The sequence below is a fragment of the Monoraphidium neglectum genome (assembly GCF_000611645.1).
Source record: "Monoraphidium neglectum strain SAG 48.87 unplaced genomic scaffold scaffold01696, whole genome shotgun sequence".
Taxonomy (NCBI): domain Eukaryota; kingdom Viridiplantae; phylum Chlorophyta; class Chlorophyceae; order Sphaeropleales; family Selenastraceae; genus Monoraphidium; species Monoraphidium neglectum.
In genome coordinates this window covers 1-12,393 of record NW_014011932.1, presented here as the reverse complement: position 1 = coordinate 12,393, position 12,393 = coordinate 1, and the positions used below count along the sequence as shown (strand labels likewise).

Sequence of the window (12,393 nt, the reverse complement as noted above, 5' to 3'; positions counted from 1 at the left end):
GTGTGTGTGTGTGTGTGTGTGCGCGTGTGGGTTGGGGGGAGGGCCGTACGAAGAGGTCTGGGTTTGAGAGGTGGATGCCCTGCAGGAGTGGGGCGCTGGCAAGTCGAGGGTGGGTATGGCTTTGGGTTCCGTGGTGGCTGTGGCCGTCATAGCTCTCGGCAGCGGCTCGCGGAAGTGGCCCGCTTAGCCCAGTCTGAAGGACGCGGCGTGACACAGGATCTGATGCTCCGCCGCGTGTTAAACGCCCCATCCCGCGCGTCCTTTCCCCTGCAGAACGACCAGTACCTCTTCTCCATGCTGGTCTGGTGAGCAGCGGCACACCCGCTCTTGCAATGTCGTACCAACAGGCATCAGGAGCCCCCTTGTCATCTGAGCTGGCTGGGCTGGCTGTAGCGCATACGTCAACCCGACCTTGCGCCTGCCATGTTATGCACCAACCTGCTGCCGTTGGTACCCACACCAGCCTGCACCAACCTGAACTGCCGCGATCACGTATGTGCCGACACCATCGTCCTGCCATCATCCCATTTTTGGGAAACCCATTATCACAGGCACGAGAAGCTGATATATGATGAGGAGAGTGACAAGGCCATGTCCACGCTGGCGGAGCGCTTCTCATCCATGGGCACGGGCCTGCGCGGCTGGCTGGGCCGGACCAAGACAATGTGATGCGGCAGCACGGCGCCCACCGCTCCTGCGGCGTAGCGCGCAGCTCTCATAAGGCACGCACCCGCGGCGCCTCCATGCCTCCCCTGCCTCTGCCGCACAAGCGCACGCGCGCCATCCCGCTCGCGCCGCACGCCGCGGCGCCCGCTGGCTGATTGCGGCGCGCCGCCACCACCCCCGCCCGCTGTGGGGGTGCTGAGCGGGTCCCCTCGGCCACGTGGTCCCCTGTGTCAGCTCCCATCCTTGAAAGACCCCGCCTTCTCCCTCCAGACCTGTAACCCAGATAGGTAGCTAGACCGTAGCGTCCCCTGGCCTTCTTATCTCTGCTTCCCGCGCCGAGCCTCAGTCCTCTTGCCCGACTGCGACGCCCCCGCTGCAACACGCCGGGGCACAGGCCAGTTACGGGCGACGCTGCCTTGCGCTCATCTCTCTTTTGCCTTTGTTCTTGTTGGAGGGGAATGGTGATGAGAACCACGAGCGCACAGCCAAATGGATAGGGCACCTCCCCGTAAAACCCCCCTCTGCTTGAACCTGCGCGCCCCCACCTCCCCTGTGAACCAGCCCTGGCTCGCGCCAGGCCCCTCTGGGCGGGGGCCTTTTTGTCACGTGCGCGCTTGGGCCTGCCGCTCTCCATCTGGGAACGGCGGGGTGTTGGCCATAGACCTCATCTCAGTCCCGCGGTGCGGTGGGTGTGCCCCGACAGCGGGCGGTGTAACCTCTTACACTTTGCAGACATACGGTCTACAGCTGAAATAGAGATTTGATGGCCGTTTGGGGAAGGGGGTGCGGGACGCCGGCCGGCGGTAAGCGAGCAGGTTCATGAGACCATCGGCACTCTTGGGTGGTGCAGCGACCATAGCCCAGGCCAGCGTGCGGGGAGTCAGATCAAGCGCCGCCAGCCGTGCCTAGTGCCGTCGTGCAGCGCACATCATCGGCCCGAGAGTGCCCTGCGTGGGTCGTCGTTGCCGGGTCGGCCGGTCGGCGCTGCTGGCTGTGTGATTGTGCCCCCGCGGCAGCCCCCGATTAAGCACAAGGCTGAAGATCTTGGAGCCTCAGCCCATCATAGCCTCAGATTACTGTCTCAATCCAAGGCAATCGTTGCACCCCTGCGCTCAATTGCAGCAGCCTGCCTGCCATTCAGCTGTGATGGGGTTAATTACATTCAAGATGAAAGAGAAAGCTAGCATGCAAGAAACAATGCAACACGGCGCGGCAGCAAATGCGCTCGCCGCACGTGAGGCCCGGCCGGCGTCAGCCCCATTCCGCCGCCCGTGAGGCCGGCCGGGGCAGGCTGGGTGAAAAATTGGTCCATACCACCCGACCCTTCCAAGGGCAGATGACGAGCACGATTGGCTTTGGGGCGACAGATTAGATCACTCCTTGGAGCGCGAGAGGTAGACGCCTGTCCGGGTGTCCACCTTGATGATCTGGAGAGCAAAACAAGGAGAGGAGCATCGAGAGGCGGAGCAGCAGCGTGACCGTGTGTGTGCATGTGCAACCGCCCGTGCGTTCCAGGCCTCGCCCCTGCCAAAGCCAGCTTCAGGCGCCAGAGTTTGCATGCAGCGACTGATGCGGCTGCAGCGGCTGCTCGGGGCCGCCGCCGCCGCCACGCCGCGGCCGTGGCCACGCCGCGGGCGCGGCCGTCCAGGCCTCCCTCTAATTAACGCCAGGGCCCTCCCATGCGCTCCCCCCCCCCCTCCAGCCCGACCCAGGCCCGAGAGGTGTGCCACGGGGTCCCTACCTCCCCAGACTCGATGAACAGCGGCACGCTGATGACGGCCCCGGTCTCCAGCGTCGCCGGCTTGGTGCCGCCTGGGCAGGCGCGGGCGAGGGGAGCAGGGGCTCAGGAAGCGACCGGCACTCAGGAGCGGGGGGAACGGGCCTGTGGCATCGCGTGAAGCTGGGGCCTGGACCCGTTGCCGCCGCCCTCCTTACAACCAGTCGGAGCTGGACGAGCGGCAGGCTGCGAACCGGCCCCCAGCCCGCGCGGGCTACAGAGCTTAGCGGCCTGGCACGCAGCGACCGGAGCCTGCCGCCTTTGACAACCAGGGCCCCCGTCGAGCTGCGGGCGGCGCCTGGCGCGCGAGGCCCTCTGCCCCCGGTGCCTCACCACCTGATGCGGTGTTGCCCTTGACGCCCGGGGGCGCGTCTGTGACCAGCAGGTCCATGAAGGCCGGCGGCTCGACGCTGATGACCTGGGAGAGAGCGGGGGTGGTGGTGCGCAACAGTAGGGTGGGCGAGTCACAGAGAGAGTGTGTGTGTAGAGGGGGAGGTGCGCGTGTGTGTGTGCAAGAGTGTGTGTGCATATGCGCGTGCATGTGCGTGCATATGTGTCGAGTGTGTGTGTGTGTGTGTATGTGTGTGTGTGTGTGTGTGTGTGTGTGTGCGTGAGCGCGTGTGTGGATGGGTGTACGGTATGTGTTTGTGTTTGTGTTTGTGTGTGTGTGTGTGTGCGTGCGCGTGTGTGCGTGTGTTGTGTGTTTGTGTGTGTGTGTGTGTGTGTGTGAGGGGGGGAGTACGGCACATGGCGCACACACACGCGCGGTGGGAGCAGTGGGAGCACCTGGCCGTTGGACATTCGTGTGTGTGTGTGGGGGGGTGGGGTACAAAACAATACACACACACACGCCCACAGCGCGCGCACCTTGCCGTTGAAGAACAGCAGGCTGCAGGTGGTGCCCTCCTTCAGGAACTGCGCCCAGTCGTCCTTGGGCAGCCGCGTCTCCTCGTACGACTCAACGTCCATGAACACGTACTAAGGGGGGGGCAGCATGTGTGGGTGTGGTGTGTGGTTGGAGGGTGGCAGAGGAGGGGATCGTTGGGTGGGTGCTTGTGCATTGGTCGCGCAAGGTCGCCGCAGGAGGCTGGGCAATCAGCTTCTACGCTGTGCAGCACATCCGGAGCTTCGCGAAATGACCCCTTTTGAGAGGCAGAAGGGACCGCTGCGAGCCGCCCAAAACACCGGCTGCTCCAGCGCCCAGTTGGCAAGGACACGAGCGCGCAAAGTGAGGACAGGCCTGCGGCGCCATGCAGCAAATCCAGCGTCACGACCTCGCTGCAGCAGTCCAAGCTGGCGCCGACCAGCCCCGGCTGCCTGAAGCGCCCCCATTCTGCCCGGTGGCGCCAGGACCGGCGCCGCCTGCGCCCGCCCGCCTCCCCACCCTGGGTCGCTCACGGTCTCGCCCTCAGCGTACGTAAACTGCCCCTCCCGCCGCTCCACCGCCGCCAGGTTGAGCTGCTCCCCCGCCCTGAACGTGCGCTCGTTGTTGTTCCCGGTCAGCAGGTTCTTGAGCTTGGAGCGCACAAACGCGGCGCCCTTGCCCGGCTTCACGTGGAGGAACTCTGGGTGTAAGGGGGGGGCGAGACAGGATCAAGCGATAGCAGGGGCCGGGCCGCAGTGGGTGCAAGGGGCACCGGTGCTGGGCCCTGGCGGCTCATCCGCGCACCCCGCACATTAGCGCATGTCTGGTGCACGTTGATGTGCCGCGCTCCCGAAGCTGATGCAGGGCCAGCTGCTGCGCTTCGTTGGCAATGCCAGCACGCCAACGACGATGCACTTTGGCATGAACGCCGGGTGCGCAACACACCGCAGCGGACGGCGCCGCGAGGCGCCGCTCACCGATGACCTTGAACGGCACACCATCAATCTCAACCGTCATGCCAGTCTTGAAATCATTCGAGGAGACCGTGTTGCGCACCACAATACTGGCTGCCCGGAACGAGAAAGGAGCCTGTATCCGGCGGCCGAGGGTGCTGTCAGTTCTGAACGATGTATTAATTTGCAAATGATGACTGCATACACATACGGCCAACCTCTCCTCTCACCTGCGACGGCCTCAGCGGAGCCACCACTGCTGTCTGCCTCACGAGGCCCTGGGCCCTCACACTGCGCTCATTGGCATAGAGTGAGCTCAAATTCATCACACTGGTTGGTTTGCGCATGCGTTCAGGCCCCTACCTCCCGTTCCCGAGCTGCCTGGCAAGCATCCTGCTGATCTGCTGCTGCTTTGCACAGCTATTTAGGACCAAAGGGCAAGAATGATGCGATCAAAAATGTAACGTATATGACAGCCCTGCACACATGTTGCCCCTGCCCCCTCTCGGCGCGTGCTCGTCAGTCGTCACTCAGTCACCGCCCACTGGCCGCCGTGCTGGACGCAAGCACCACAATTTGGGTTCGTAGCCCCAGTCCCACATCCGCAGCACTCCAGCATTCAAAAATGGCGCTTCAGGGGTGCGCGTTTGCAGTGCGCTATGGCTGCACTTGATACCGCAGGGTTTGTACTAGCCTACCTTGGTCTGCTCTGTGGGATCTGCTGGCTTCCTGATGCCCAGTATTTAAGTGTGCAGTCCGGTTGTTCACTTGATTGCATACATGTGCCACAGCGTATATGTTTGCCTGCAGGGTGGGCTGGTTGCTTGAACGAGCCCTCAAACATATCTACAACCATTATCAACACCTGTAGTGCTGTGGGGCTGGGCTCAATAACCCAACATCAGCTGCTTTACTGCAGGGACGTTACAACCATAACAACACAAGGAAAATTCGCGTATGTGGTTTGATATCAGGCATGCCAAGGGGTGGGGTTTGTGTAGCCTCACGCACCACCCAAGAAGCCGATACGGGATGCTTTGCAGCGACCCGAGCCACGCGAGGGGCAGCCGGCCCAGGCACTGGCAGACATTCTGTTGCAGGTCATGTTGATCTGACACTCTCATGTCATGCTAGCCATGATGTCGTGGCAACAACCTTGTGGGTGCATTTGTGGGTGGTTTGAGCGCTCATCGGGAGCGTGTGACAAGCGCGCCGTAGCACGCTGTGCTGCTGGCGTCGTATTGGATTTGTGGGTTGGGGAACAACGGATGTAGGCGAGAAGGCAAGCGGGCAACAGCACACCGTGGACAGTGCAGCGACGGCGAGGAGCGGGTAGAAAATGTCTGGCGAATGGCTCGGCACATCACGTGGCTGTGCGGCAAAGACCGAATAACATCCCAATTGCACAAAGAAAGACATTGCATGCCTTGAAATTCTCAGAAAACTGGATGCAGGCACCTCGTCACAGCGGTTGGGGGGCCAGTGTGCTGGCCCCAGCAGCCGTGCACAACGCGGCCGGGCGCGACCCAAGCTCGTCAGCCACGCGCCACGGCTGGTGGTTTGAGCGGCAATATGGCGCACGGCATGCTTCCGCGCCGCAGGTGGTTGGCGGGCCGCACCTCCTGGCCGGCCATCGGCATCGACACGCGGCGCAGAGGGTTGACCTCGATGTACGTGCACTCTGTAGGAGCAACGGCACACCCGCTGCCGTCACTCACGGGCGCGCTCGCTGCGCGCCCCGCAGAAATGCCGCCCGAGGATACGGCGGTGAGGCTGACTGCCGCGCCACCCCCATGGCCCGTGGTGCTGCTGCGTTTGAGGTACCGCGGCGGCGCTGCAGAAACCGTGACAGTGTCGAGCGACAACCGCCTGCACGACACTGTGCCCGCAATATGGGGATTTGCAGCAAGCGCTGCCTCTTTTGTAGGCTCGCGGCACCTGAACAGGAAGCAGCCCATCAGAGCTGCGGCGACGGTAACCAAAGCGACCTGCGCGCGGGTGCGGACGCGTCCGTGGATCTTGCGCTCAGCGCTTGATGCAGAGGCTGCTGCCCCAGCGAGCCCGCGGCCGGGCTTGAAACACGCACGAAGCCCACCTTTGATTTCTAGGAAGGCAAAAACGGTCTGTTTGTCCCCTCGTATTGGCGGGTTCCCAAAGTCCTTAGCGGCGTCCTCAGCCGTAAGAGTAAACTATTGCAAAGTTCAAGCTTTTGAATCAACGCTGGCAAAGTCCTAGCGCCCGTCAACCACGAAGAAGACTTTGTCTTCAACTGGCGGGATTTTGAACGCTCCGAACAAAGTTGATGAACTGTGTCATCACACCCGCTGTTCTGATTGATGTCGACCATCTCAGGAACTGGGGGTGTTCGTTGGGTGTGCAAACCGATTGATTTCAGCCCGCCCGTCGAGCTCTCTGCTACCGGCAGTGCGGTATTACTGTGCACCGTATACCGCGAGTTCCGAAAAATCACAGCCACTACAAATTAGTAGCCACTTACAAACTGTATGAGAGCTTTGAGGCGATCCCAGTGTGTGGATCTCGTCGTTGTCCAACAACGGTGACCAGGAACCAGAGCAGCTCCTCGTGCAGCACACATGGCGGCTAACCCAGCATTTGTGGTGATCAAGCAGGCGCAGGTCCATCAGGTGCATGGCCAATGCATGGACGCGCCCATCGCCGCAACGCTCTCGCCGTCGCTGCATGTGTCAGCCCCGCCCTGAAGCTTGCCAGCGCCCATGCTGCCCTGATTGCTGGCGCTCTTGCTTCCGTCGCGGCAGGTGGACGGCGGCGTGCAGCGCCTGCTGTCCAGCGGCGACCTTGTGCTCGTCGCAGAAGCGGATGGCGCAATGAACGCCAGGGTGCGCGCACGCGCAACGCGAATGCGCTGCCGCTGGGGCAGCCGTCACAATTGCTATCAAATCAGCGCGCACGTGACGGCGGCGCCGCGCCCTCCACTCACGCGCACGTAGCATACAAGCAACGCCGGCGCGCTGGGCACCCAACCCTGGGGTGCGCCCACAGGTGGGCGACATCGCGTGGCCCTTGGCCCCCCACCTGCCAGCCCTGAAGGCGGCGCCCACCATCTACTCATTCGGTCTCGAAGGCACCAGACACACGTACCTCTGCCTTATCCTGCCACCGGGTGCGTCTCCGTGTTCGGCAGCTGGCAGCTGGCAGCGCTGTCGCAGCTGGGAGCCGGCCCTCGGCGGGGCTCGACTCGCCGGCAGCTTGGCGCGCCGTCGCGAGCGCAATGTTCCCGCCTTTGGCCTCACAAAACCCGTCATTGATGTGCGCACGCGCACACCCCGCAGACGCGCCTGCCGCGGCGCTGCAGGCGCTGGAGCGGGTGCTGGCTGCCAGGTGTGCTTTCAGCACCGTGCGCCAGGTAGACGCTGCTGCGCACGAGGCAACAAACGCCGGGGCATTTCATACAGCTGCGAGGATTGGTGGTGGAGCAGCAAACACGGCAGCTGCGGGCAGGGGGGCGGGAGCGGCTGGCGGCGGCGAGGCAGGGGGTGTGTGTGGCGGCAGGGAGCAGGGGCATGATGATGGGGACGACGAGGATGATGTGATGAGCGGCGTGGAGGAGGAGGATGCGCGTGAGGTGGTGGAGGTGGCACCGGCGCGGGGAGCGCTGGGTGGCGCTGCCGCGGGCTCCGGCATGGCGGGGCCCCAGCAGCTGGAGGGACTCAGGGGCCGTGAGTGGCAGCAAGAACAACAAGATCCTCAGCAGGAGCAGGAGCAGCAGCAGCAGGAGCAGCAACAGGAGCAGGAGCGGCAGCAGGAGCAGCAGCGCCCGAGTGCGGCCGAGCGGGTGGCCAGCGGCATCCTGCTGGGGGGCTGCGTGCTGGCGGGCCTGGTGCGGGTTGCGTCGGGCTCGGCGTCGGCCGCCGTTGCGCGGTACGCGGAGGCCCGTATGGCAGCAGCAGACAGGGCGGAGCCGCCGACGCGTGTCTCGCCGCACATGCAACAGGGGTGAGCGCGGCGATGGTGGTGGGCGGGGAGCTGACATGGATACTGAGTGAAGTGTGCATGTGTGTCTTGAAGGGGAAGAGAGCTGGAACGAGGCCTGGGACACCAAAACAGTTGTTTTCGCAGAGGAGAGTGATTGCGAACAGCATCCCTGCGCCGGACTCCCAGGCATCGCGGGTGCCCAACCCGCGTGCTACTGTGCAGGCTCCAGGTCGCGGCTGCCGTCGCGAGCGGCGCCGCGTGCGTGACCGGCCACATCGCGTCGGCGGTCGGCGAGGCGTCCTACGCCCTTGCGCAGCACATCGCCGCAGTCAGCCGGGAAAACCGCGAGCAGCGCCGCCACGAGGGGCACAGCGCGGGCAGCGGCGGCCGCCGGCGCCACGGCCGGCACTCGGCAGCCGGAGCGCGCGGGGAGGCCGGCGACGGCGAGGCGCGGGGCGGCGGCGACGAGGGCGGGCAGTCGGCGCTCAAGACGGTGGGGGCTGCGGGGCTGCTGGCCTACGTTCAGATCTACGACGCCTTGGAGGAAGCTGCCAAGCAGGTGTGCGCGCTGAGGGCCCGCCCAGCCATGTGTATTGCAGGTGCCTGTTGGAGCGGGTGTCTGGCCTTGACAGCCAAAAACACGCCGCACGCGCGCGTCCCTCTCGCCCCAATCTGCAAGGTCTGGCCCGTGTCAAACCGCACAGAGCCGACGGCTGCTCTCCTCATCCTTTTGCGCCCCACTGCCGCAGGTGCTGGCGCACAGCGCCGAGGCCAGCGCCCAATACATTGGCTACAAGTGAGCCCTCTGGCGGCCCCTGCTGCCCCACAACCGCCTTGCACCTCGGGCGCGCCTGTCCCTGGCACCCGCCTGCCCCTGCAACCGGCATACCCCTTCGCACCACATGCACTCTCGTACTCCGTGCCATATGGGTGGGCTGGGGCCCCTCCCGTGCACCCTGTTCCCAAGTACCCCCCCTGCATCACGGCGCCCAGCTGGTTCGGCCCTTCACCCTCCGCCCACTCCCCCCTGCCCTTGTGATAGGTATGGCCCGGAGGCGGCCGCGGCCGCGCAGATGGGCGTGCCCCTGGCCCAAAACGTGGTCCACACGGTTGGTCCACGGCCTTGCAGCAGCTGGTTCTGCCCGCCCCCTCCCCAGATGCTTGACGGCGCAGCGCATCAGGGCTAGCAAAGCCACCCGCATGCAGCGCTGCTCCCCTCTATTTCACCCTGCGCCATGTCTTGTTGGCGCTTTGCGCTGCGCCGTGCAGGCCACCAACGCCGCGCGCCTGGCAGTGGCACGCGCTCTGGTGTCGGAGGGCGCGCAGGTGCGATGGCGGGGTGGGTGCCTTCCCCTAGGGGAGGGCTACGATTGTACGCAGCCGCCTCGTTGCATACAGGTTGCATCAAACAGCCAGCTTCGCACCAGCCGTCTTTCTGGGTTGTAGTGGGGACAAGGTGTGAGCGACCATCCCTTACACACTCCCTCGCTTGTTCCTCCCTCACCCCGGGGCACTGCTGTACGCCGTGCTGAGCCGCTCGACTTTCCATTGGGCCGATCTCTTGCCCTCAATCTAACACCGCCTGGACTCAAAACCCGCTGCCCCCTCAACTTCCAGAGGTCGGCGGCCTTGTACCTCCAGGCCGCCCTTGACCCAGCCGCCCTGTCCCCGCCTGAGGGCGCGGCGGCGCTCGCGGCCGCGGCGGGCGGGCGCCCGGCCGGCGGCATTGGGGCGCCGGCGGGGCTGGTGGGCGGTGGCGTGGGGCTGCGGCCGCTGGTGACCCCGATAGAGATGCGGGCCATGCCGGTTGCGTGATGACATGCATCGATTCATTTGCAGACCTGCACGTATACGAATCTTGTATGTGCTCACAATGGATTTAAACTCTCATCAACATTGGACGACAAGATGCACATGTGTTCAAGTGACGATCAGGGTGGACATCGTCAGGGGAGGCCCCCATATGTTCCTGTGCTGGTGCAAAAGCAGTGCCGGGCTGCTAGAGGGCGCAGCGCAGCTGCGTGTGGCTGTGGTGTTACCGTCTTTGCACTGCAATATGCGTCTCCTGGTAGCGGCACAACGGATTGTAGATGGCCACCAGAGGGCAACCCACTGTGTCACGTCACTGGTCCCGCTGCAAGCCTGTTGTGCTGTCTCTGACCACTGCCTGAAGCAACGGCCCGGCCATTCCTTGCTGCGTCGACAAAGAGCTGCCCTGAATAGTATTGGTAAAGTCTGTGCCGACATAGAACTACGCTCATCGATTGTAATGGCTTGGCCAGGCTGCAAGTATGACCACCCCAGCTTTCTGTGGGGCTCGCAGTCCCGCAAGATGTGGCCGGGTGCTGAGGTGGCGCTGGCCAGGACAGGACACGCCCTTCACAGCATGTGTGTATGCACGCACACTTGGTGCTGCGCCTGTTGCCATGTCACGCCCGACCCTGTGTTTTCCTGCCCCATATCAACGTCAGTCAGCTTATGTTACATGGCAATTGTGGGAGTGCACAGAAACTTGGTCTTGCCGAAGCAACGCCTCCGTGGAAATGACCGCGGGTGCGGCTGCTCCGGAACACCCCAACTTGAGCGGGGGCGCCCTGGCCCAAACCCATGCGCGGCCGGCCGACCTGAACCTTGGCAGCCGCGAGCGTGAGCTAGGCCCCTCTGGGACCCCTTCCCTGCGCCTGCAAATTGCAAGCAACCCGGCACGTTAGGCCTTAACAGACGCACTCAACCGGGAAGGCTAGGCAGCCGCCACCATGCACGCCCATGCGGGAGGCCCGCCGGCGACACCGGGCTGTGGCCGTGACGGGTGACGCCGTGTCACCCGTGCCGAGGCGCCGCCCGTCACGCCTGCTGCTCCAGCATGTCGGCGGCGCGGTTGTAGAAGGCGGCAAAGTCGCGGTCGTGGTCGGCCATGGCGCGGCGCAGCAGGGGCGCGGCGGACGCGGGCACAAGGTTGAGGACGGCGTTGTGGCCGATGGCGGCGTGCTCGGCCTCGCCCTCCGCGTGAACCTGGCGCGGCGGTGGGGGTGGGGGGCAGCTTGACGGGGCCGGGGCTTGAGGGTTGCGAGGTGCAGAAGCTCGAGGGCGTCAAGCGAATGAGGGGGGGGAAGGGAAGTGGCGGGTGCCTGGGGTCACGGGTGACGGTGTACATGAGGCTTCCAGCTTGACCCGAGGAACTGCAAGAAAACTGCTACGTCCGCGCAAGCACATTGGTGCACTGATCAACGCACACATGCACACACACACACACACACGCACCCACACACACACACACGCACGCGCCCCCAATCCCGCCCCCACCTCAAGGAAGATCCAGTCAATGTTGCGGTTGATGACGCGGGCGTTGAGGTCCCTGAAGGAGTCCAGCATCCAGGTCTTCTCGTAGTCAGCCAGGTACTCAATGGCCAGGTTGTAGCCCAGCGCGTAGCACGCCTTTTGGGGGGGGGGGATGCGGGACGGGGTTGCGTGCGTGCGTGCGTGCGCGTGTGTGTGAGTGTGTGTGTGTGTGCAAGAGAGCGCGCGCGCGTGTGCGTGTGTGTAAGATAGAGAAAAAGAGAGAGAGAGAGAAAGAGAGAGAGAGAGAGAGAGAGCAGCACACGGCGCTGAATGGCGGAGGATGGCAGCGGGACGGCAGCTACAGCAGGGCACGCGGCTGGCCTGGCCGTCCCTGACACGAGGCACGCAACATCAAGGTGCCACGGCAGCACCCAGCCCATGGGGGTGTCCACGGTCACTAGTGCCCACCAAGGCAACGGTCCCTCCACCCCCTTCCCCACCCCCCCCCCCACACCTGCTCCAGCTCGCCCTGCTCGCCGCCGCCGCCCTCGATGTCGCGCATCATCTGGCGGTACAGCTTCACGGCGGCTTCCGGCTTGGGGCTGTCAGCAATCAGCTGCTTGGCGTTTGAGAGTGGGGGGTGCATTGAGACTGGATTGGGCATTGGACACAAGGGGTGTGATGACGGCCACCCTCATCATCACAATTGAAGCGTTGGTGATGAGGAGCGAGCGCACCGCTTGCAGGGCGAGGGCAAGCGAGTCAGGAGCTTGGCTCGGGGCCGGCAGACGGCAGCAAGAGCGGAGCGACGCGCTAGCGCGCCGCTCCTGGGATGAGCGCGGCTGCGCGGCCACCCAATCCCGCAGTGTGTGATGCTCCGTGCAAACCTGGGGCAGGGG

The 12,393-nt window shown here is 64.3% G+C and overlaps 3 protein-coding genes across 3 annotated transcripts; 1 reads left to right on the top strand and 2 right to left on the bottom strand.

The window, feature by feature from the left end:
- Positions 1-2,039: 2,039 nt before the first annotated feature.
- Positions 2,040-4,325, bottom strand: MNEG_8743 (Elongation factor P 2; the record flags this gene model as incomplete). The annotated part of the gene is made up of 7 exons (XM_014042787.1): positions 2,040-2,093; positions 2,408-2,478; positions 2,777-2,861; positions 3,311-3,421; positions 3,629-3,683; positions 3,828-4,008; positions 4,286-4,325. 7 exons carry the CDS (start codon positions 4,323-4,325, stop codon positions 2,040-2,042), a joined length of 597 nt encoding a protein of 198 aa, XP_013898241.1.
- A 3,507-nt stretch (positions 4,326-7,832) lies between these two features.
- On the top strand, positions 7,833-10,030 carry MNEG_8742 (hypothetical protein; the record flags this gene model as incomplete). Its single annotated transcript, XM_014042786.1, has 6 exons — positions 7,833-8,236; positions 8,438-8,774; positions 8,965-9,011; positions 9,258-9,324; positions 9,485-9,541; positions 9,833-10,030. The coding sequence occupies 6 exons, from the start codon at positions 7,833-7,835 to the stop codon at positions 10,028-10,030; spliced, it is 1,110 nt and encodes a 369-aa protein (XP_013898240.1).
- A 1,029-nt stretch (positions 10,031-11,059) lies between these two features.
- On the bottom strand, positions 11,060-12,140 carry MNEG_8741 (hypothetical protein; the record flags this gene model as incomplete). Its single annotated transcript, XM_014042785.1, has 3 exons — positions 11,060-11,227; positions 11,519-11,650; positions 12,009-12,140. 3 exons carry the CDS (start codon positions 12,138-12,140, stop codon positions 11,060-11,062), a joined length of 432 nt encoding a protein of 143 aa, XP_013898239.1.
- Between the last annotated feature and the right edge of the window lie 253 nt (positions 12,141-12,393).